At 46.6% G+C, this 24,945-nt stretch overlaps 1 protein-coding gene across 3 annotated transcripts; it reads left to right on the top strand.

The window, feature by feature from the left end:
• The first annotated feature begins 5,544 nt into the window (after positions 1–5,544).
• On the top strand, positions 5,545–24,915 carry FOXJ2 (forkhead box J2). 3 transcript variants are annotated; one of them, XM_087855584.1, is made up of 11 exons: positions 5,545–5,673; positions 12,787–13,133; positions 14,442–14,516; positions 15,271–15,339; positions 15,512–15,652; positions 16,093–16,291; positions 18,640–19,047; positions 19,454–19,555; positions 20,110–20,319; positions 20,920–21,018; positions 22,152–24,915. In XM_087855584.1, exons 2-11 carry the CDS (start codon positions 12,801–12,803, stop codon positions 22,238–22,240), a joined length of 1,725 nt encoding a protein of 574 aa, XP_087711710.1. In that variant the 5' UTR covers positions 5,545–5,673; positions 12,787–12,800; the 3' UTR covers positions 22,241–24,915. The 3 variants fall into 3 exon arrangements, with proteins under 3 accessions (XP_087711710.1, XP_045637187.1, XP_087711709.1); XM_045781231.2 differs by lacking the exon at positions 5,545–5,673 and adding an exon at positions 5,840–6,998; XM_087855583.1 differs by lacking the exon at positions 5,545–5,673 and having other exon boundaries at positions 11,817–13,133.
• The last annotated feature ends 30 nt before the right edge of the window (positions 24,916–24,945 follow it).

Genomic DNA, 24,945 nt, shown 5'->3' with positions numbered 1-24,945 from the left:
AGCCACCCAGATACCCTATTTTGATCTAGATACTTAAAAAATATATATATAATATATATTATATATATTATATGTGACACTACCAGGCATCAGAGATACATCGATGAACAAAATATATTCCCTACCCAAAGTTTTTGTATGTGATTAATGCTCTTCCTTCAGACAAATCGTTTCCGTTCTCTACAACTCCGCCCACTCTCTTCAATTATTTTATGAATGATTTCTTTATGAACCCACCTGCTTGGATACTGTGATCCAGGGTCCATCCTTAGCTTTTTCTATTATAGCCTCAGTTTCCCTATTCTTCCTTAGAGGCAACGTTAAATCCCATGTTTTTCCTTTCCTCTGTCTCATTCTTTTAGGTAATGTAAGTAAATGGGACTAAAAGCTCATACGAATTTAATTATCATGTGTATTCCAGAAAGCCAGGGTACACGCTGACTTCGTTGAGTAAACAGGAAATTATCGATCCTATGCAGGAAATGACCTTGTTTGAGGGCAACGAAGGTGCCGCGGATTTCCCGCTTTCCTTCGGTTCCCTTCTAAACACATTTCCGGGTTTTAATCAATTTGGTCCTTCAGTACAATAACAGAGCCCAGCTGGCTCTTCCCAGTTCCACCCCAGACGTCGTCCCTGAGAGAACCGCCAATAGGCCCTTCCCTTTAGTGGACATTTTTATGCCTTGTTTTACCTCACTGCAAACCTCAACCAATCAGTAGTTGCGGTAGGAGGTACCAAAATAATCTTCACTTCCTCCCCCAAATAGCCACTCCCTCGCTTGCGTCATCCTGATGGATTACGGACGTAGCCAATCAACAAGCAACCTTGGGCCCAGCCTACCTTAAACCCAATCAATTAAAACGAAGACGGGGAATTGGGGGCGGAGAATGGAAAACTTGCCCCCTCTTTTGGAAATGGTTTGAAGAGGTGCGTCTGGATTTCGTGAACTTACAATTTTCGACCAACAATCACTGCCTACTGTATAGCTCAAATGCCCCAGTTCTGTTCTCTTCGACCCCACCCCAAGATGAGCCCCACCCCTCACATATCTCACCCCCACCCCCGCCCTCCAATTTCAGACGGGCACGCCCCCATCCTGAATCCTCCGGGAAGGAACCAAACCCAATAGCCGGTGCTTTACACGTTCCTCTCGTGCGGGTAGAGTAGGGGCAGGGCAGACCCTGCGGCCTCGGGCGCCAATCTTTCCATTCGGTGCGTCTCTCCTCCCTTCCCCACGTTCCCGGGTCGGAGCTGACACGGGAGTGGGAGGAGCTGAGTGTCTGCCCCGCTAGGGGAGAGGCTAAAGCTTCTTAAGGTGGAACGGAGCTGTTGGGAGGCTGGGCCTCAAAACAACTGGGATGTGACGTCCTCCCGCCTTCCAACCTCGTTTCTCAGTTTTTCATCTCTAGTCCCCTAACCTTAGTTCTATGCTTAGTTTTAGGGAGAACAAACAGGTTAGGTAGAGGATATAAAATTAGAGTAGAAAACTTAATAAAGGTATGGAAAGGAAGTACGTACCATGGAATTTTTCCTTTATGATTTAATCTCTGCTGTGTTCTATTCTGTTATTCCTAGATTACCCTTTAAAGTAGCAGCTGGAATTTCTTCTGGTGGGCAAACATGAGCTCAAATCTTGTCTAATAAATATTTCCAAATGAATCATTTGTATGTTCATTTATTCCCTACCCACTAGATCTGACTGCAGCCATGAAAGGAAGCAAAAATCCTGTGCTCAGTGGCTGTGGGTTACTTCCTACACCTTTTACCAGTAAGTCCTCTGGAAAACTGGAAGAGTGGAGGTGGTATGTTGCACAGCCTTGCAGTCTTGGCTCTAGTTAAATCTTCTCATTTGTAAAATGGGGTAATAATACCTACTTCCTAGGTTTAGTGTCAGTACTAAAAGACATAGCGTTAATGAAAATACTGTAATCTGAAAAGTGTAAGCAAACAGATAATACAGTATTATAAGTACAAAGTATATAATAATAGTGAATACTTACATAATCCTTACTATCTTCTAGTATTTTTTTAAACAGTATTTAAAAAAAAAATTTTTTTTTTTAAGTAAACTCTATCCCTAACATGGGGCTTTAACTCAGGACCCCAAGATCAAGAGTCGCATGCTCTACTGACTGAGTCAGGCGCCCCTTAAAAAACTACTTTGTAAAATTTCAAACAAATACAAATGTAAAGAGAATAGTATTTTATTATTTATTTTTAAAAGATTTTACTTTTAAGCACCTCTACACCCAAGTGGGGCTTGAACTCACCACCCAGAAATCAAGAGTCATATGCTTCAGGCTCAGCCACACGCCCTGAGAATAGTATTTAAAAAAAAAAAAAAAAGTCGTAATAAGCAACACTTGGTCAATCTTTTATCACCTGTACCTCTTTCTCCCGTCACTTGATATTTTGAAGGAAATTTCGGGCATTTCATAATTAAATACTGCAGTATGCATTTTTAAAAGATAAAGATCCTTAAATAACACACAGTACCATTAACACATCTAATATAACAATAATTCTTTGATATCACCAGAGTCAAGATTGAAATTTTAGTGACTGCTTCATAATACCTTTTCCAGTTGCTTTGTTCACATAAGGATCCCCCCCCCCCCCGCCCCAAATGTCCACATACTGTATTTGATGGATATGTCTCTTGGTCCATATACATTGCATTTGCTTGGTATGATTTTTAAGCCTCTTTAGGCTTCAGGTTTTTCTTCTCTGTGTACTTATTTAAATGCATTACGTGCACGAAGTCACATCGTCTCTCCACAACACTGTGAAGCAGATCCTATTATTATCCCCATTTTACCGATGAGGAAATAGAACAGTTAAGTGATTTAAATTCTCACAGTTATTGAGCATCAAAGCTGGGATTTGGATACACAAATCGTATTCATTGTGTCATATAATACATAAGTCTTTAATAAATGTTTCTAAAATGGTATTGTGACATATTAGTCACCAATAGTATGAGGAAGCATTTTGCTCAAGGTAGACGAACACTCGTGAATTATGTAATATGTTCTATTTCAGGAAAGGGTGAATCCTTACATTTTGGTTTCTTGCATGTTTCAGTGTAGTGACTCTCTCTCTCTCTCTAGATATATATGTTTCTGAGCTCTACACCCAACGTGGGACTCAAACTCATGACCTCAAGATCAAGAGTGGCATGTTTTACTACTGAGCCACTCAGGTGCCTCTCGGTGACTGTATTTTTATTCTGCTCCATATCACCCTTCTTAATGCAAAGTATACAGAGAATGAATGCAAGTGCTTCCCCCTGTCTTAAGGCAAAAACAAAACAAATGGAGGCTTATTTATCAGTTTTTTTTCTTTTAATTTAAAAGTTACATAAGCAAAACCCATATGAACACTAATTATAGATATAGTAGAAAATGAGGTAAATTAAATTACCTTCAAGCTCACATCTTTGGTGCATATCCACGTGTGTGTGTGTGTGTGTGTATACTCAAATACGTAAATACACATAAGTTTATATTTTTAAAAAGCAATTACATGATTATATTATACAAACTTTTAAAATATGATTTTCTCACTAGAATATATTCAGATATATGAAAAAAATTGGTCCTTTTAAAATAATGCATGCCTATTGCAAAATATCTAAATGGTAAAGAAGGAGAAAATCTGGAATGCCTGGCTGGCTCAGTCCGTTAAGCATCTGCCTTTGGCTCAGGTCATGACCCCAGGTCCTGGGATGGAGTCCCACATTGGCCTCCCTGCTCAGTGGGGAGCCTGCTTCTCCCTCTGCCTGCCGCTCCCTCTACTTGTGCACACAATCTCTCTCTCACAAATAAATAAATAAAATCTTAAAAAAAATCAGCTATTATATAGACATACCATTATTTATTTAACAGTTACCCTATTATGGTTATTTAAGCAAATTTTCTCATTTTCTACAGTTACAAATAATGCAGCAAATATCTTGTATATATAAAATAATTTATTGAGCTTTTAATTTTTCTAAATTTCCAGGAAAAGAGAGTCTAATCCTTCCCTAGCTTTCCCATTTTTAATACTACCTCTCTACCCCTGCCCCTCCAAATTCCACATACATAGAAAAATGTAGAAAATGATTGACAAATGAAACATAGCAAAACATCTAACACATAGCAAGAAGCATTTGATACCAAATTACCTATGTGTGGGAGAACAAGTTAATATTTCAAAGAGGGGGAAAATACAGCTTTAAATCTGTATAGTGGAAAAGGCTCAATTGGGCTTCACTTTAAGTTTAAGGATTTTTTTCATATTTATATCACAAACAACCAATTGACCTTTCTGCCTTCTATTTATGTAGAGGAAATGCCATCTATTTTCTTTTTTATTTGAATAGAGTGGACACACAATGTTACATTAGTTTCAGGTGTACAACTGCAGTGATTGCACAAGTTTATCCATTATGCTGTGTTCATCACAAATGTTGCTACCATTTGTCCCCATACATCCCTATTACAATAAGATTAAGGATGGTTTTTAATTCTGACAGTTCAAGACAATGGAATAGAAGTTAAGCGTTGGGTCTTTGGAGTTATTTGGATTTGTGGGTTTAAGTCCTGACTTCGCTACTTACTAATCATGTGACCTTAGACACAGTCATAATTTCTAAGTCAGTTTTCTCATCTGTAAAATAGGTCTTGTAATAGTAGTACCTTCTGGGATTGCGAGAAGAATTAAATGTGATAACACATGCAGAGTTCTTAGCTCAAGCCTGGCACACTGTAAATATAATGTAATTTTATCTATGCATAACTTAAAGTATCATACATTTAGCCAGAAGATAAAAGACTTCACTATCTAAATGTGAAATGTAGTCATCAAGCTGTAATCTTGAATACACAGTCTTTTTTTTAAACAATTCAAATATTTCATGGATGATACTTTTTGCTTTCATATTATTTTATATGATAGAAAGTAGAATAGTTTGAGAAAATTTTAACAGGTCAGAGGATGAAATATATAAGAATTTCCAGAGGAATAATGTGACTGGAGGAGGGAAAGGAGAGGTGAGCTCCCTGGTGGCATTTTTCTGTCTCTGGAGGGGGGTTATTCCGGATGGGGCAGAGAATAACATTCTTTACCGTGTGACACTCAGGACAAGATATGTTACAAGATCGTCAAGTGAACTGAACGAGAAGTCGTGTTTTGCATCCTTTGTATACTGTACAGTTTAAAAAGTATTTTCACATAAATTATCTCATGTGGTCCTTGCAACCGCCCTAGTGGGTAGTCAGGGCGAGTATCAAGGTCCCCTCCTCGCTAAGACTCGATAGAAAAGGGGCCGTGCACAAGTTTATAGAGTTTAGTCTGGAGTTTTCTCCGTTACGTGCTCTTTTATCTCTTTACACATCCACTCCTTCAACAAGCATTTACTAAACTCCAGGGTGATGTCAGGATAACAGATAACTCCGTCCCAACGCCATAAGCCTTTATACACTATCTCCGGGGAACGGGAAACCCATCAAAGACGCGCCGGAGAAAACACCTCGGGTCTGTCGTGTATAGAACACCCCAGAACGCGCGTGTGAAATTGCGGCTGACAGTGTCGGGCGTGAACCGGGGACCGTCCCGAGAGACGGCAGGGGGCTGCCGTCCCGCGCCGCCGGCGAGGTGCTCGCGGCCCAGCGGCCCGGCGGCTGGAGGTGAGCAAGCGGCGGCGCGTCCCCCGGCTGCGGGCGGCGCGGCTCTCCCGGCGCCGCGCACCTCGGCGGCGCGGCCCGCGGCTCGGCGCCGCCCGCTCCTCCTTAACCCGCGCCGAGAGGCGGCGGCGGCGGCGGCCGGGCGGGCGGGGGAGGGGGAGGGGCGCGGAGCGCGGCGCGGAGGCCGGGGAGGAGCCGGGGCCTGCAGCGGAGCCGAGCCGAGCCCGAGCCCGAGCCGAGCCCTGACACTGTCCGTCCGCCTTCTGGCTCCCCGGGAGCCCGGACTGGCCGGAGCCCGAGAGGTGGCAGCGCCGGGGGCCTCACGCGCCGAAGGGAGCGGACCGGACGGGACGGGACTAGAGGAGGCGCTGCCGCCACAGTAGCCAGGGACGGGAGTCGGGAGCCGCGGCCTCCCGGACCCTGCTGCCCAGGCCAGCTCAGGGAGAGCGGGGAGTAGGAAAACCCCACCCTCGGGGGCACCCCCGGAGCGGAGGCGGGAGCGGGGACGGGAGCAGCCTCTCTCCCCGCTGGAGAGGAGACCCTTACCACTCGGGAGACGGGAAGGAGAGACCCCTCTAGGGGAGAGTGTCTCCTAGAGGCGAGGAAAACCCCCCATCCTGGCCCGGGAATAGACCTCCAGAAGTCGAAAGGGGTGATCTTACTAAAGGAAGCAGGCAGAGCGAGACCGCCCCAGCGTGCCTCCACCCCTCCAAACGCACACTCTCAGCAGTTCAGGACTTCTGAGGCTAAGAGAAAGGGGGAAATGCCTGTGGAGTAGGCGCCCTCCATCCTATCCAGTACTCACAAGGGGAGAGGAGTCCTTACATTCAGAAGCAGAGGACACTCCAGGGAAAGAAGAGGAGTCGGCTTTCAGCCTTTCAGGAGAGGGGAAGAACTCTCCTCTCAACTTCCTTGTACCTAGACAGTGGAACAGGGCAGAGCCCCTCCGCTCAGATCTCCAGCAGACAGAAAGAGCCCTCCACTCCCGAAAGATCCAGTTTGGGGGGGAGGGGGACTCCCCCAAGGGGGAGGAGACAACTCCTGGTTGGGAGAGGCTCCTCCCCTCCTCCCCAGGGTTACAGGCAGGGTGTGGGGGGTGTGCCACCTTCCCCAGGTAGGACCTCCTTCTCCTCCCCCACCTCCTCCTCCCTCCGCTCCTCATCCTCAGGGGACCCAGTTCCCCACCCCAGCTTGGGATGCTCAGCCAAGTACAGGAAGAGCCACTGAGGATGAGACTCTTCATCTGCCTTTGAAGAGGGGAGTCCCTCCAACCCCAAACTCCAGTACCAGGTGGTTCCCTCCCTTTGCTGGGGGAACCTTGGAGACAGGTTAGTGCTTTCTTTCACCTTCTCTGTCCTCTTTAGGTACTAGTGGGTGTAGGGGCTGAGATGGTGGCTCTTGGGTTTCATCCCTGGGAAAGGTAGAGTAATAACTCAGAGAATCCTCTGGGGAATGTGTTCTGAGGAAGCTCCTGGATTCAAACTTACCTCTTGCTGCAGAGGCTCTGAGAAATGGGTTTCTTAGTGTTTGGGGACTGGATGGCTGGGATTCATCTGAGGTCCCTAGGGACATGTATGTTTTCATGCTGAGGGCAAAGGAGTATCAGCAAACACCTGCATTTTCAGAACTCCATCCATACTGTGTAATGATGAGGGACACATCCCAACCAGACTCCCATAGCTCTCTCCATTCTTGGGCTTTTTTACCTCACTAAAGTCATCGTGGCATTTCATGGCCTAGACTTGTCTAGGGCTTCCACTGATACTACCTTTTCTTACCTCGTAAGCCTACGTCAGCTTAATATCCAGAGCTGTTCTCTCCAACCCACTGTGATGACTGTCACTCACCCTTCCTCAGACACCAGGAGGCCTCCTCTCGTGGCACACCCACTCCTGGATGGAAGCATGCCTCTATCAATAAAATCCAAAGGGAAAATAGAAATCCCACCTGTCCCAAGGCAAGGAGAAAGGCTGTGGGGGAACGCTAACTCCTGCGTTGAAGTGCTTCCCTAAGGCTGGCCCTGTACCACTGCCCTCGTGCCCTACACAGCTCCTGTCCACAGCGCCTGTCCTCCACTGACAGTTCCTCGGGGAAAAAGCAGATCCTGGGTAGGAAGAGAGGGGTGTTGTTGCTCAGCCTCCTTCCAGTCTTCCGTTGAAACGAGTTGACACCCTGGGAGATTTGAGCTATGATGAATTTTCTTTCAGAAAAGCACCTAATAGTGTCATCTTTTCCCTTCCTGTGTCTTGTTCTGTGTCTCTGGAATCTTGTATTTAAGTTTTCTTTCATGAGATACGGAGCAGGAATCATCAAAGCCCAGGATCGTCAGAAAAGGCAGGAAAAAGGTGCCAGGAAATCCTTCTAGCGGAGGCCGGGCTGTATGTGTTCAGTAGTGTGTCTTTCCACCTGGGATCACTAGCTGGTGCCGGCTTTCCTGCCTTGCCGTTAGTACATTCCTCATCTGTGTGCACCTCACAGCAAAACCAAGTGGGAGGCTTCAGCTTACGTGGGTTTTTAGGTTTCCTTCTTTCTCTGTCTGGGCCATGGTGGGCTGCCTGAGTCCCTACGTACGTCTGCTTGGTCCTGGAAATTACCTGTTAGTGGTAGTATTTGAGGCTGGGTTATAACCCAGGTCTGCACAGCTGTGCTAGAGAGCGGTGTCCATATGTTTCTTAATTCAGGTGAATGTGGCTCTGTCTCTGTTTTGAGTGGGTATGTATGTAGAGACAGTTACATCCGTGCTTTTCAGACCAAGCCTCCAATTACCCAGAATCTGGTTAGGCCTCTGGAAGCAGGTGCCCCTGCGCGAGGACCTGGAAAGGGTGCTGGTGAGGCTGCCCTGCTGGGAGGAAGGGTTTGGCCTGACCTGGCCAGTGGGAACCCTCAGGAATGGCTACACGAAAGTCATTTCTTGTGGCAGGGCAGCTCAGTGTCAGGCTGGGGCCACTTCTAGAACTAGTAAGAGAGTTTCATTTCTGGTATCTCTGGTCTCAAAAGCATGAGGATCCTTGGCTCTTACCTCTAGAACTCCCTCCCCCACTTTGTGAAAAGAGCCGACTCTGGTGTAATAGCAATGCATTTCTCCCAAAGTGCTTTCCCAGATGCCGGAATGCAACTTGTTCGAGTGGCTCAGAGTGATCTGTACCACGACAGCTCCAGGTGGACCCTTACCACACGTCCCCTGCTGGGATGGAGTTTCCCTAATTCTCCTTGCCTCTGCGGAATCCGCTAGAAGCAGATGGCTGTTGGGTTGGATTAACTATGCTTTAAAGAGTGCTGTTTTCCAGATTGTGTCTTATGACTAGATCTGGCCCTGGTTAAAAATTAGAGATGATATCCCCTCGTTCCTTCATCTTTGGCATCTGCTTGGTCCTGGCATTGGTCAGTAGCGGGGTGACACTATCCCCAAAGTTAAAGTTGGAGATTCTGACATCCCGAGAGCTATTGCAAACTCAGTGCGGGTCTTGTAATGTAAACCATTGCAGGCTCGCCATTTCCAGTCTTACCTCAATGGTCTGCTTTCTCATTTCTAACACTCGCTGTTTTTTCCCCATTCAAAAATAATAATAGCTACACTTACCTAACACTTCCTAAACACCTTAAAAATATTCACTCGAGGCAATCCTCACAACAACCCCGTGCAGGTACAGTTATCATCTCTATTTTATAGAGGAAGAAACTACAACACAGAGAGGTTAAGTAACTTGCCTGAGCTTGCACAGCCAGTAAGTAGTGGAGCCAGGATTGAAACCCGGGCAGCCTGACTGGTAATTGGTAATGTGGTCAACTTAACCACTACTCTAGTAGTGTTGGCATTCTGTCCAGAGCAGGAAGTTATCACTCCTTCGTACCTGACCTTGGCACCATCCAGAGAGCGATTCCTGGCCTTTCAGATAAAGTGGGAAGAAAACTGTGCCTGTTGTTTTGACTTACACGTCTCATCCAGGATCAGTCTTCCACTCCAGCAGAATATCCTTCTGTTTTTCTCTGCCTTTCTCCCAGTACTGTAGTCTTCATTAGACGTCCTGTGGATGTGACGGAGCCTGCCCTTTGGCTGCCTTTCCCAGTTTCTGTGGGTATTTCCTTTCAGTCTTCCAGCACGCAGAGAAGAATGTGGCCTGACTCAGGTTCTGCCCAAGCCCAGTGGCACGAGGCCCACCTGGAGAGAGAGGTCTGGGTAACTAGGTTGGTTGGACTGAGAAATGGAAGTACCTCTTCTTTGCCTTTCTAATAATAGCCCCGAACATTAGCCTCGTGCCATTATTTTGGGGAGCATGGAATGTGTGGCAGCCACGAGCTCATTAAGCTTCATTCACTTCCCTCTAGGGATGAAGCTTTGGCAGTGTTTATGACTTCATCCCTTTTATTGAAGGGGGAAACTGAGGCATCAAGACTTCAGGGAGCAGGGGGTGGTTAGGGACATTTAGTGAGTCAGTGTCAAGGTTGGGAATAGAACTGAGGGACTTCATCGCTGAGGTTCTATGCACTGGACTGCCCTTCAAGAATGGGGAAGTGATGGGGGTGAGGAAGTGGGATGGGTAAAGGGAGAATTGTGCCGAAAGATCAGAAGGACCTTCTGCTGCAAGCGTCTTGTAGCTGGTAAGATTAGGATATATTTTCAGTGCTGGGCGGTATCTGGAGGGCTGACCGGGAGGGTGCTGGAGAAAGGTTAAATTTAACCTCTCCTAACCTGGTGCTGGGGTAAGGATAGGGAAGAGCATAGAACAACTAGCAAAGGCTGAGAGTGCTTCCCTTTCCGGAATTCACAGAGATTGGCATGTGCCAGATGGGTTCTGTAAACCACTTGAAATCTACTCTTATGTCCCTGTCCAGTGTTGGGAGACTTTCAAATGAAGTGTCCACGGAAGGCTTCTGTGTTCTTAAGATGAGGTTTCCTAGGGATCTTTAGCAGGAGGTAATAGGGAATTCTTTATAGACCTCCCCTTCTGGGGAGGACCCAGGAGCACCCTGGTCACTGAGAACCTGCTTATTGTCATGTTACTGTTCAGCGGGGATAACCCAGCTATAGGACCAATTATTGCCCAGAGCGCACTGCTTTACCCCAGATGCTGTGGCATTTTTATTTAGTGATGCGCTAGGAGGTCTGAGGCTTCCCGGAATGAGTAAATGTCCCTATTAGCTTCCAAGTTTCCATGATTTTAAGGCAAGATGGTGGTGGTGGGCTGTAAAGGAGGGTGGTGGGGAGAGAAGCTAAGGATAAAGGGGGAAACCCCTTCATGATGCTATTTATAAACATAACTTTTTCCCCCCTTTCTCCTGTCAAGCAATTCTTGGGTTTCAGTTGGGTCCCATGCTGCTCAGGCCCCTGAGGCACTAAGGTGTTTCCTTCAGCCTTGGAGAGTGGGTGTGTTGCTGGTGAGGAGCACGGGGCAGGGTACATGTGTGTACATGCAAAGATTGTGTGGGTGGGGACTTCGGGGGAGAGGCACATGAGTGAGAACGCTGACCCTCAGGAGAAAGGGTAAATCTCAAGGGGAGGAGGGTCCCCGCTACCGGTGACAGGGTGAGCTGACAGCCTGCAAGATGTGTTGGAGTCAGGAGAGAGGGGTAGGCAGTCATATCTGGGATTGCGCTTTTAACTGCAAAGTATGTGGATTTGTGTCTAGTTGAATCCATAATGCTTGTGCATATTATCCGGGTGCAGATTTAGAAATCACATACGCCATGTGTTTCCGTCCAGGATTCTGAATTCTGAGGCATGCGGGCCCTGGCTCCTCCCGAGAAATGCCCTGGTGGGACCGTCAGCAGGGATAGGAGAAGAAATACTGGCTGGACGCCCCCGGCTGTGCAGGCACAAACCTGCCAGGCGGCAAGTGCTTAGGGGGTTGCTGGCATGGGCTCTCAGCGAGCGCCAAATGGCTACCAAGCGCTTCCTGCCAGCCTTTCTAGACCCTGCGATAACAGACAGCAGCCGGCGTTCTTCACCTTCCCCCACCAAGACGTCACTCTGGCTGCATCTCTCTGCCAGCAAGAGCGCCCAGGCTGTGTGGGTGGCAGCAGGGTGTGCAAACATCAGGCGTGGGCGGTTTGGCAGCGCCAGGAGTTTGCATGGAGGGGCAGCAAGCGTGTGTGCCCGGCTGGGAAGGGAGGACAGAGGAGGAGGGCGGGAGAAGGGGAGCCAGCTCTTAGCCCCAGAGTGGCTATTTTTAGCCAGGCTATCTGATTGTTACCGGTGTGCACACAGCTGGGTGTCTCCCCCGGGCTCAGTGAAACCTCAGCAGGCTGAGAGGTGGGAGGTCCTTGCCGATGGCTTCTTCCTGGTGTTGGTGGCTGTGGGCGGGAGCTTGCCAGGAGTAGCTTTAAAGGTGCGAGAGCAGCTGTACTCAGGATCTGTTACCTCTGTGTGTGACTTTGTGCCCTGCTGGTAAGGTACATCGCATATCTCATCGTGATCTCTGGGTCCGGGGGCCACTGTTAATGTGTGTGTGCATCTGTCCTTTGCTGGTTGTCATATGTAATTTATGCTTGGGATGAATCTAATATGCCTCGCGTGCACATATATGGCATAAAAAGGGTGAGTGCTCAAATACATCTAGTATGAAACATCTGTAAAGTGTTGGTGTGTGCTTTTGTTGGTGTATATTTGTGTTTACTCAGACTTTTTCTTTCCATGTTCACTTGTGCTGTCTATCTGTGGATATTGTGTGTACATAAAACAAGCATCACATAATTGGAGAGTAGACTTTGGCTGATTTTACGTGGTATAGTAAGTTTAAAAAAAAACTATATAGTTTAAAATATTATGTTATAGGGCTTTAAGTCAGGAGGATTGAGGGAATAGCTCAATTGGGTGGGGGGTTTGACTTCTCTTTTAGTCCTGAATGAAGGGAGAGTCCTGTTGGCTATGTTCTACATTAAGATGTAAGACTGGTAAGTACTAGTCTGTCATCTGGTAGGTGATTGGTGATATATTGTTTGGGCGCTTTGGGAACCCTTGGTTGAGGGCTATCCTGTGACAGTCTCCCATGGGAGTTATAATGGGAAGAAACTCTACTTCCTTTAAAGCACTAAGATTTGAATATTATTTGCCACTAGTAACCAGCTATAACACGCATCTATTCTATTTTCCTCTCCCCTTTGTTCTCTTCTCTCCAGAACCCAGAAGTACCATGGCTTCCGACCTAGAAAGTAGCCTCACCTCCATAGACTGGCTCCCCCAGCTGACCCTTCGAGCCACCATTGAAAAGCTTGGGAGTGCCTCTCAGGCTGGGCCTCCTGGTGGCAGCCGCAAGTGTCCCCCAGGCTCACCCACAGATCCAAATGCCACCCTGAGCAAAGACGAGGCAGCAGTGCACCAGGATGGCAAGCCACGATACAGCTATGCCACCCTTATCACCTATGCCATCAACTCCTCTCCGGCCAAGAAGATGACCCTCAGTGAGATTTACCGCTGGATCTGTGATAACTTCCCCTATTACAAGAACGCTGGCATTGGTTGGAAGGTGGGATGGCTTCTGTAACCTGCAATTATTTTTAGCCTTTGACAGCCTTTATCCCTACTTTTGTTTCTTCCTATAACCCGGTCCAGTTCACTCTGACCTGTTTTAGAGATGTGTGAACTTAAAATCTTATATCTCCCATCCCCTACTCTTTTTCAGAGTTGAACAACTTTCATAAGGTATATCAGGGAAACTCCAGTGATATCGAGCCACTAAGTGTAGTTATGAGGATGGCAGGATGCTGTTGCTCATCATACCCTCTTACCTTCTGAGTCCTCAAAAAGGAGATTCATTCATTTCACAAATACTTATTGCCACTCCACTATGTTCAAGTCCTGTGCAAGGCATGGCATTGCTTCTTCCTACCTAGAGGTAGGAGTCTTACCAGATTTCCAAAGCTTCTGGCACATAGTCCTCATCTTTTGAAAAACTGTATACCAATAATAATAATAATAACAACAACAACAACAACAATAATAAGGTCCTTCACCAACAGCTCATCCACCAAGCAAGTAGTAAGAGGATAAGTTGTTTGGCAATAAAGGAAGAAGGAAACTCCTCTTCCAAGCAAAGAAGGAAGACTGATGTTCTCCATCTTTCGGAGCAACAGCTCATTGGCCAGTTGTTGAGTAGGAGTGGGGATTTAATGTAGTTCTTTTGCTCTGTAAATCACCAGTTGACATACAAACCAGATGATGAGCTGGAGGCTACTGGAAGCATTCAGCTTTTCCTTCATGAATGTGTCCCTGCTAACTTCGGCCACCCCCACCCTCATGCAGCACACATGTGCAACATTATTTCCTTCATCCAAATGTAGCATTCCAGTGGGCTGTTGAGAAAACAAAGGTGAACTTGTGCCATTGTTTTGCTCCTAATTTATATTTTGTTTTTCTTTATATAAACAATCTTAAAGTATTATTCTTTTATGGGAGATTAGAATGAATTAAGGAGCTGGGCAGATGTGATTTTGAGTTATTTATATGCCTGTTGTCAGTTGGGTGGAAAGATTGAAAAACTATATAACCAGAAAGATTATATAGGTATATATACATATATATATACCAGAAACACCTGGTAGTCAAATTTATAGGCATTACCTCCCACCGATTTAATTTCTGCGTTTTCTGATCTCAGTGCTCTTACTAGCTGCTAGGTAAGTTCCTCTATCAGTACAGTTAAGAGGTGCTAAGTTTGCCTGATACTTGAACTTTATTGTATGTTACGTCCTTTTGTGTCCCTCTGTGCCCTATTAGAAATTTTGCTGCTTTACAAAAAGTTGCTGAAAGCTAACTTGCTTCTCTGCTTCCCTAGAATTCAATTCGGCACAACCTTTCTCTCAACAAGTGTTTCCGAAAGGTGCCCAGACCTCGGGATGACCCTGGGAAGGTGAGACACTCCTATAAGCACTGAAAGGAGGGGCAGGAAGGAGAGAGGAGTAGTTGACAGCCTAGAGTCCTGTGGCAGTTTTAATTACGCAGAAGAGGAAATCATGTTAATTAGAGAAGCAGCTTTATTTTTCCTCAAAGGAAGAGCTTGGCCATCTCGCTTGTGGGCCCCCACTAGCATGAGTGACTAAGAAAGATTGTGAAATCTTTTTTTTAAATAGAATTATTTATGGTAAAGTTGACTTCCATGCCCCCTTTCTTATGTGTGGCACTCTTTCTAGATGTGAAAGACAGGCTAAATAAGCTTTGCGGGAACTTTTCTATACAAAAACCCCATGACTTTTGTCTTCGAAAGGGAAAAGAGATAAATCAATTTCTTCATTCGATAGACGTGGATGCTGGAGTTCAGGAGAGCCTTGCCTCAGATCACATGGAAGGGGAGGGTTGTGTCTGGGCATTTCCAGCTCTTTGAACTAGATACCAGAACAGTCGAGGCCTGTATTTGGACCGCAGGTCATACCTCTGACATACTCATTGAACTTTTAGGACAAATTTACTCCTCAAAAATAGCCAGTACCCTCAGGATTCTGTGTGATTCTCCAATTATCTTTCTTAATGTAACTTTTTTTTTCTTTTTCTTTTTTCTTTCTTTTTTCTTTTTTTTGTGAAAATCCTCCCAGATACCTACTTTTCCAAAGGTGGGAATTTCCATATATAATGATTTTGTTTTCTATGGGGATGGGTTCTCCTTCCAGGGCTCTTATTGGACAATCGACACGTGCCCTGACATCTCCCGAAAGAGAAGACACCCTCCAGATGACGATGTAAGCCCCCCCTCATGGGGATGTGCTGTTTCTGAGCTGGCCTCTCGGTCCACATCCTGTCCTGTAGTTTTGGTCCGTTCCTGCGTTTGGGGCAAAGGATGAGGTGAAACCATGGGTCTCGGGAGGATGTTTAGTTTCTGCTTCTAGATTTCTGTTCTTTTACAACCCTCAGCTATCCCAAGACTCACCAGAACAGGAGGCAAGCAAGAGCCCACGGGGAGGCATTCCGGGGAGTGGGGAAGCCTCACTGCCTTCCGAGGGGAATCATCAGATGTCCCTTCAGAGCCCCACATCTATCACCAGCTACGGCCAGGTAAGAAGTAGAGGGGTCAGGGTGCACAGGGATGGACGGACGGGTGGTGTTTGAACAGGTTCATAGGTCTGCCAGTTCAAAATTCTGTATTGAGTATCTGTGATGTAGTAGGTGGACAAATTGGGAAAGAAGGGGAAAGCAAAAGAGGGCAGCTGAGAGAGAGAGAGAGATGTAACAGAACTTTGAAGAGGATCGGGGGGAAGAAAAGTGGTGAGAAGAGAAGAAGGGGAGCCAAAAAGGTTATGAGAATGGAAGATGGGCAGAGCCTGGGAAAAAGGCTTGCAGTACATCACGATAGGAATAAACGAAATCGGGGAGATGATGTTCATTCACTGAAAAGTTAGGAGAGGATGAAGGCAAGCCAGAGAGCTTGGTGACCATGAAAGGGCTGTTTTCCTGATTGAGCGCATGGATTGAGTTTCTCTTACTCCTTTTTGTAGGGCACGGGATCTGTGGATGGTGGAGCAGTGGCAGCAGGGGCTCCAGGCCGAGAAAGTGCTGAGGGTCCTCCTCCCCTGTATAACACCAACCATGACTTCAAGTTCTCCTACTCAGAGATCAATTTTCAGGATCTAAGCTGGTCCTTTCGCAACCTCTACAAATCCATGCTGGAGAAATCCTCTTCCTCCTCTCAGCATGGTAAGCCTGCAGCTGGGATGAGGGCTTGCAGGTCCTTACACTCCTGAATGGGTGATAACATTCTCTTCTCTCCCTTCTGTCTTATTTTTCACACAAAGAGGGGCTGATCACTGGTCAGGGGAAGCATGTCAGAAACCAAAATTGTTTCGAGTCAAGCTCTTTTGGCTTAGTCCTAAAGGACAGCTGTTTCAAGAGGCAGGCTGGGTTATTAGCTTCAGAAAGTGAGTTGGAGGGATCCCCCTTCTAGAACTAAGGGCAGTGACTTGTTGGCTGCAGGCAGGTCATTTAGAGGATGGCCACTAGGGGACAGCAGTGGTTTCCTTTCCCTAAGAATCCGTTTCCTTGTGAGATAATTTAATTTTTTAATGTATTTATATTTATGTTGATTTTTTTTAAAAAGATTTATCTATTTATTTGAGAGAGCGAGTGAGTGGGAGGGGGCAGAAAGGGAGGGGCAGAGGGAGAGAATCTTTAAAAAGACTCCCCACCAAGCGCAGAGCCCACCTCGAGGCTCAGTCTCACCACCCTGAGATCGTGAGATCATGACCTGAGCTGAAATCAAGAATTACATACTCAACCAACTAAGCCACCCAGGCGCCCCATGTTGATTTTTATTAGGAAAAAATCTCAAACAGATGCAAAAATAGAGAAAATAGTATAATAAGCCCTCAGGTTTCCAACTTTTGAGATGGCCCAGTTTTAACAGGTACCAACACTCTGTCCAGCTCATGTCGTTTACCACCCAGCTTTTTTTTTTTAATTGGAGTAACTTAATGCAATTCCCAGACATGTCGTCCCACCTGTAGATAACTACTTCAGTGTGCAGGCGTAATGATAAAGACTTGGTTATCCACTGCCATTATTAGTCTTAACACAATTAGTAACACTTCCTTAACATCAGTTTATATTTTGTCCATACTCAAATTTCCTGAATTACCATGTGAGAGTAATTTAAAGTTCTTGTTGGAAGGCTCCTTGAGAGATCATTTGGTCCAGCCCTCTGTGACTCCTCTTTGTTTCTGTTTTTAAAGAAATTAGAGGTGGGGGGGCGCCCGGGTGGCACAGCGGTTAAGCGTCTGCCTTTGGCTCAGGGCGTGATCCCAGCGTTCTGGGATCGAGCCCCACATCAGGCTCTTCCGCTATGAGTCTGCTTCTTCCTCTCCCACTCCCCCTGCTTGTGTTCCCTCTCTCGCTGGCTGGCTCTATCTCTGTCAAATAAATAAATAAAATAAAATAAATCTTTAAAAAAAAAAAAAAGAAATTAGAGGTGGGGTCGACTTTGGGTGGGGCGTCAGACCCTATTGTCCTGTGCAGTCGCCTCGTACAGGCCGCAGGGGTTGAAGGGGTTGCTGAAAAATGATTAGAAGCCACCTTTTGGAAAATTTATATTAATTCCATGGGTTTCTTCTTTTATATCTTGGGGGATTTAGATCTGGAGTTCTGCTCTGAGATTGTAGCCTTTGCTTGAGGAATGAGTCCACGTCAGATGATTGGTTGATCAGAAGTGGGGAGCAGGGAGGGGCTCTCAGAGACAAAGTGAAAAATTAGATTGAGTGAGGATTCAAGTGTTCCCTCAAGTTTAATGGTGGCTGAAAGCCCCTGCCTAGGCTCAGTCTTTAGTTCTTCCCTGCCCAGCATGAGTGAGAAATTCATCCATCCTTACTCGATACCACACCCAACTCATGGTAGTGAATCCAGGAAGATGGTAACAGCAGAAGAGTGTAGACACAGTAAGCAAGAAGAGAGAGTAGGTGCCCAGTGGCTTTATTTTATTTGTAATTTACTTTTTAAACTTCCCCTGATATCTGACTGCTTTTGACACTGTGATTCCAGGCCTACCCCCAAATCCCTGAGGAATAGCATGAAAAGGGACATGCTGACATTTTTGCTAAACTTTTAGCAGCTGCCACACTGTCAGGGCCCTCCATCTGTCTGTTGTATCTACAGAGGTGGGGGAGCTGTAGGCCCAGAGGGAGCTGAGAGGATCCTTGCCTTCCCAGAACACCCTTACCCTTTGAAGTCTGGGGTTTCTGCCTGAGGCCTCCCGTCTCCACCCTGTGGAACTCCTAGTTAGTGAAAAATGCATTGGGGCGTCTGGGTGGCCCAGTCGGTTGAGCGTCTGACTCTTGGTTTCTGCTCAGGTTGTGATCTCAGAGTCATGGGATTGAGCCCCGCGTTGGGCTCCATGCTCGTTGGGGAGTCAGCTTGAGGATTGTCTCTGCCCCTCCCCCTGCTTGCAATGCGTGCTCTCTCTCTTTCTCAAATAAATAAATAATATTAAGAAGAAGAAGAAGAAGAAAGAAAAATGCATTGCCCAATTCACTTGGCTGCTTCCTCCCACCCTGCAGGCTTCTCGTCTCTCCTGGGGGACATGCCGCCCTCTAACAACTACTACATGTACCAGCAGCCGCCGCCGCCGCCGCCGCAGCAGCCGCCGCCGCCGCAGCCGCCACCCCAGCAGTCACAGCCGCAGCCGCAGCCGGCACCCGCCCAGGGCCCCCCCGCTGTAGGGGCTGCTCCTCCACTGCACACCCCGAGCCCGGATGGTTGTACCCCGCCGGGGGGGAAGCAGGCTGGGGCCGAAGGCTATGGGCCTGCCTCCGTGATGGCCATGCACCCACCCCCGCTGCAGCACGGAGGCTACCACCCACATCAGCACCATCCCCACCCCCACCCTGCCCAGCAGCCGCCGCCGCCGCCGCCGCAGCCCCAGCAACAGGCGCAAGGCCAGGCTCCTATCAACAGTACTGGCTTTGGTGAGTAAGAAGGGCGCAGGGAGCTCCGAGGGGAGGGCGCGCTCTCCCTTGTTTCCGACTGTGGCCTGGAGCCTGGAGGTGCCGTTGGTTAGGAAGTTAACAGTGCGTCTCTAGCGTGGGCCCCCCAGCACAGCTCCTCTGAGCAAGGGGAAGTTGCTACTTAGAGCTCTGTGTTACGGAATTCTTGGACCACCTGCGATTGCTTTACGTATTCTCCTGCCGAGGAGCTAGGCTGTCTCTCCCTAAAGCATCGGGAGCTTTACCAGCCCTCAGTCTCCAGGGAGGGAGATTTTAAGATGATCCTGGTAATGTAACTGATACCGGTGCACATAGTCAGTTGGCTTTCAGTTGGCTGCTGGCTTACACTGAGCTCTTTTTATTATTCACTCTCCCCACCTCTTTGTAGCCTTTCCTCCTGACTGGTGCTCCAATATCGACTCCTTAAAGGAAAGCTTTAAGATGGTCAATCGGCTCAACTGGTCCAGCATTGAGCAGTCACAGTTCTCGGGTGAGTGATGAGAGGAGGGTGGCCAGAGGGAAGAGAAGGACATTGTGAGTGGGAAGCAATAGAAACTAGCACCAGAAGGGGATGGTTAAGTGAAGTTTGAAGATGGAGGATTCCACTGTTTTCCCTCCATATTTCACAAGGTGGATGATGCCAATGTTACTTTCAAATTAATTTTAATTAACTTTGCCTTAACTCACTCAAAATATGACTGTGTTTTATCCTACCCTGTTCTGTCCCTGGAGTGGGAAGGGTCTCAGGAATTCAAAAACCTGGACCACTGTTTGGTAGTTTTATCACCATTTACTGGCTAATTCACTTACTCCCTTTGAAATTTTGTTTTTTTTTTACCAGCAAGATGGAAATTGTAATAAGAATTTAATAAGGAACCAACAGAAGAAGAGTTTAAAAATGTAGAGCTCTAAGTGCTGTCCATTATTATTGGCAATGCAGCTAGTCAGTGGTGTTGATTTATGAAGTGGTGGGAGATGGGGGTGGATACCGTAGGGGCTTCAGGACCTCTGCAAAGGGTAGCATTTCTTTCTTCTCTTTTGTAGAACTGATGGAGAGTCTGCGGCAGGCAGAGCAGAAGAACTGGAGCCTCGACCAGCATCACATTGCCAATCTGTGTGACTCTCTCAACCACTTCCTTACTCAGACTGGCCATGTGCCCCCCCAAGGGGGCTCCCACCGGCCACCAGCCTCTGCCCGTATTGCTGACTCCTGTGCCCTTACCAGTGGCAAACAAGAGCCAGCCATGAACCAAGGTAGTGAACCAAGCAAGTTACCAAGGAGATTGGAGGCTCTGATGAAAAGGGGGGGGGGAGGGCAGAAGACAATTGAGAAAAATCATCTGATGAGCAGTGACCCAGACTGAGCAGCGGGACTAGTTTGTCTGCTACGCTGACCGAACATCTAGTGTGTCAGTAAAGTCCTATACTGAAAAGCCGTAGGATTCCCTTTTCTACCTTAATTTGGGAGATCAGAATTACTTATGAAAAGGGAGGAGAAAGTGCCCACTCCCAATGTGCGTCTCAGATGGGCTTGTGATTCTCTATACTTCCATGATCTTCAAACCAGTGAAATGAAGGAGATTCAATGATCATGTTTCTATATTCGTCATCCTTCGAATAGCCATGAGGGTTCACAATTCTAGCGACACAATTCTACCTGTGGCTTTTTGCCCTAAGTGGTAAGGACTGATAGCTCCTGCAGAAAGCCTTTATGCCTGCTGAAGCTACAGCACAGAGCAAGGAAGGGAGGAGCCATTAAGGGGAGAAAGAGTACTTCTTTCCCCCTCTATATTGGGCCCCACTTCATTGAGTATAATAAAGTACACTCAAGAAACTCTTATCTTGCTTTGGCAGTGAACTCTTATGTGCACCCACAAGCCCCGCACCTCTACCCTGGCCCATCACCAATGTACCCAATCCCCACCCAGGACTCAGCAGGATACAATCGCCCAGGTAAGAGCCAGGAAGCTTGTTTCTCCAACAACCCAACACTCTCTACCTTGACAAGTTGTTTTGCTTTCCTCTGGCTCCGAGCCTGCATTCTCTTCCCTTTTGCTTGCCCCTGCTGGGAGTGCGTGAGCCTTCATGATTCCTAAGGCTGGAGGGTGGACCCCTTGCTAGGGAGGTTTATGTCATGGGAGACTAAAGAAGACTGCTTTACTTCGAGCATAACTTGTGCCTGCAGTAAGAAAAGGAAGTAAAAGCAGGAGCGCCTGGGTGGCTTAGTCGGTTGAATGACTGACTTTGGCTCAGGTCATGATCTTGGGATCCTGGGGTCAAGCCCCACATTGGGCTCTGCGCTCAGCGGGGAGTCTGCTTCTCCCTCTCCCTCTGCCTCTTCCCCTGCTCGTGCTCTCTCTCTCTCCCCTCTGTCTCGAATGGATAAAATCTTAAAAAAAAAAAATGAGTAAAAACATGCAAATAGTCCAAAGATGTAGAACATTTATGCCCAGCTTTGAAATCTAGATGGAAGATATGCTCAGGCAGATACAATGAACATGTTATACAGAGATACCTGCTTTGTGCCCATGTCTGCTTTCCTGTTAACCTGACTCCTATATCCGGGTCTGGAATTGAACTACCTCTGATGGGGGAGGGGGAGTTGGAGGAAGACCCTAACTTGCCATAAATAGTATAAAATGAACAGGTCATTTGCTTTTAAATACATTTTAGAAAAATCGCTGTTATTATCCTGCCTAACCACAAGTGTTTTGAATTTTTTGGGTGAAATCAGACCCTTTATCCATGTATTCCTTATCCATGTAATATATCTACAAATTTCTGTACTGTGATTTCATATAATAGTCCGTTGTGTATGTTTTTTTCATTATTACGTGGTCTTCATAAGTATAATTCTTAGCGGCTGCATAGTGTGAAATTGCCACGTGACCTCTGTTTACTCTGGTTTTTTTCCGGAGACCCCGCTGAAGTGGCAGCTGGCAATGAAAACAACTCTGGGCTGATAAGGACCATAGTTTCACCAGCCCTTCCTCACAGTAGTATTTGGGGCTGAGCACTGCCGATCTAGATTGAGAGAATAACTTTCCATCCACTCTCCTTTTAATTTCTTTCTCTCTTCCTGACAGCACACCATATGGTCCCTCGGCCACCGGTTCCACCTCCTGGCACCAACGAAGAGATCCCTGATGACTTTGACTGGGACTTGATCACTTAGGGCATCGTGGAGCGTGGCCGTGAGCCCAAGGCTGGGCGGCGAAGTCTGGCAGTGGGGCCAGAGCAGCCCCAGCCCATCCCTTCCTCCTTGCTGTATATACTTAGATATCCTCTTTTGTTCTTGCTCTGTCAGAGAAGCCACCGCAAGATGCTGCCGAAGATAACCCCCTCTTTCCTGCCTCCTTCTTCCTCTTCCTTCTTGTTTTTTTCCGAATTCTTTTATTATTATTCTTATTATGGTATTATTATTATTATTATTGTTATTATTATTATTGGTTATATGCTGTCTCCAGTCTACTGTCCCTCCTCCACGGACCGTGTCCAGCCCTTGCTAATTTAAAATCATCTGGCCGGAAGGTGAGGCCTTGACAGCTACAGAGAATAGTTTCAAACTTTGATTTACCTTTCTCTTCGAGAAACTCTATGCTAATCTCACCTTTCGGCCCGCAGTTGTTTTCTGTTCCTGTCAGTTCAGTCCAGTACGAGAGAAGCCACATTCTCAAGTAAAAGGGATCTAAAACACTGCTTGGCAGCCATGAATTTGCAGGTTTTACTCAATGGTGCTAATTTTGTCCTCTGAGCTCTTCCTTGTCCCTTTATATCTTCAACCCTTACTTCTGCCGATCCTCACTCCCCATCTAGGGTGAGAGTGATGGTGGTGGTGCAGGAGGGTGACCATAAAATCCTAGTGGCATAAGAGGTCTGGGTTGGGTGGAGTCAAGTACTGTAGAGGGGCGATGGAATATAAAACAGTCAGTTTCTATAAGCTACTAGAAACTTCTACTGGCTTATTCCTAGCCCTTAGTCTATTGGAGATAGAGTTGGTCTTAGCTAGAACTCTGCTTCTGTGGTAGGGATGAGGACACCTATTCAGCATAGGTTCAGCTTTTAGGAGATGGTTTCAATTTAACCCTTTTGAATTTTTAAACATAATTTTCTCTGGAAATTAACTGTGGCTCATATTTGCATTTACAAATTATCCTTCAGTCCCCTTTTCCCATTCGGCAAATATTATTTCGTCCCCCTTCATTTGTTGGCTCAACTCTTCCTCCCCTTTCATCTTCTCCCCCCATTTTCTGGAATGCTCAAGAAAGAAAAGTAAGCCATTATCACTCTTTTAGTTTCATCATGTCCTAGGACAAGATGGGAACCTCTTTCCCACTGATCATAGCAGAACCAAACCTATAGCATTGGTGGTAGGAGGGTGGGGAAAGGGAAAAGGAGCTGGCATACATGTGGGTAGGGAATATTTCAGTTATTCAATTATGTAGGCAAATGCTTCTCTCGGAATCCAGATCACTGGGGCTGAAGCTTTTGTCACTCAGCTTTCGAGGGGTGAAGGAAATTGGTAGAGGGGAGTAAATAATCAAGAGAGGAGAGTTTATGAGGGCCAAGGGAGACCCCCCAGAAAAAGGTACAGGGACAACAACTCTCCTTTAATGAGGAGTGGCCATGAGTTACTGCTGCAAAGTGCTTGGTGTATGTTTAATGTTAATTGTTGAATATTAGTTACGAGAGGGAAGAACAATTTTACTTCTGTTTTTATTTCACTGAATGTTCACTTTCTGAAAGCTACAGGACAAAATGTAAGGAATGGACAAGGCCACTGTCTCCGTGATTTCTGCTTTTTGTTCATAGTCTTTTATTTACCCATGACTTCCAGGAGATCTAGCTTTCTGCTCTTTCCTTTTTCCCTCATCCACCCCTTCCTTTCTTTGTAAGGGGGTTATATATGAGAGTTTTTTGAAGAAGACTGAAGCAAAGGGGCAAGAAAGGGCGGTTAACTAAAGAGCACTTTATTTCTGTGAAGTTCTTTGTAAGAAATGGGGGTACGAGTGGCTTGAATCCCCCGTTGTTGGGCGGTCAGTGGGGTGGAAGTATGACATAATATTTCCCGTTGGGGAAAGGAGAATGTCTCTTAGAGGGTGGCAAAATGCCTTTGCCCTGTGTCCCTGTTCTAGGCATCTCTTCCTGATTCCTGTCAGTCAAGGTGCCTCCTATACACAACTTCCCATCTGTTCTCCCCAGGATTCCCCCTTTACAAATGATCACTTCTTTTTCTAAACCCCTTTTCTACTCAGATCCACACAGGATTTGCGAGGGTAGACTAAATTGTACGTGTAAATTGTTCATAATTCTTCTGTGTCTTCTGAAAACTAGCCTCACGAAGACTCTGGTGGGCAGCCGGAGTAACTGAAGTTTGGGGCTGGGGTTGGAGATGGGCCATCAGGCCTCCTGGGATTTTAGCGCCCTTCCATTAAACTCAGCCTTGCTAAATGGCACAGGACAAAGCTGACCCTCTTTGGGCCTCAGTTTCCCCTCCCCTCCATGAAATGGAAAGAATACTGCTTTTTCTTGTTGGTCCAGCACTGCTGGGCTCAAAGTATAGTCGTTGTCATATTGGGTGATGTGTGCAAAACTACAGGAGCTTGCTGCCTACAAGAGGAAATGAGGGAGAAATGGGAGGAGAGGGACAGATGGAGCAGTTTCGTGGTATAGATCCACTCATCCTTGCTTTCCTCTCTTCGACCCCCAGGTTTCTGGTTTGGTGAGTCCTTCGTACCACCCATAATGCTTTGCATTGGTGCAGGCTGGCAAGGGGGTGTATGATCTCACAAGTTGTTGTTGTTGTTGTGTTTTGCATGCTTTCTTAATAAAAAAAAAAAGGAAGAAGAATGTTTATGGTTTTATCTTACTGGTGCTGGT

This window comes from Ursus americanus, chromosome 25, assembly GCF_024610735.1.
Source record: "Ursus americanus isolate L20-20 chromosome 25, mUrsAme1.1.p, whole genome shotgun sequence".
NCBI lineage: Eukaryota > Metazoa > Chordata > Mammalia > Carnivora > Ursidae > Ursus > Ursus americanus.
Note: the sequence above shows the minus strand (reverse complement) of the source record. Positions and strands in the feature narration are given on the sequence as shown.

Bases quoted from the DNA above. Each gene is read 5' to 3' on its own strand.
- FOXJ2 (XM_087855583.1), top strand. From the start codon at position 12,657: ATGGGAGTTATAATGGGAAGAAACTCTACTTCCTTTAAAGCACTAAGA. The intron at 14,517-15,270 runs GTGAGACACTCC...TTCTCCTTCCAG, and splicing joins CTCGGGATGACCCTGGGAAG to GGCTCTTATTGGACAATCGA. The intron at 20,320-20,919 runs GTAGTGAACCAA...TTGCTTTGGCAG, and splicing joins AGAGCCAGCCATGAACCAAG to TGAACTCTTATGTGCACCCA.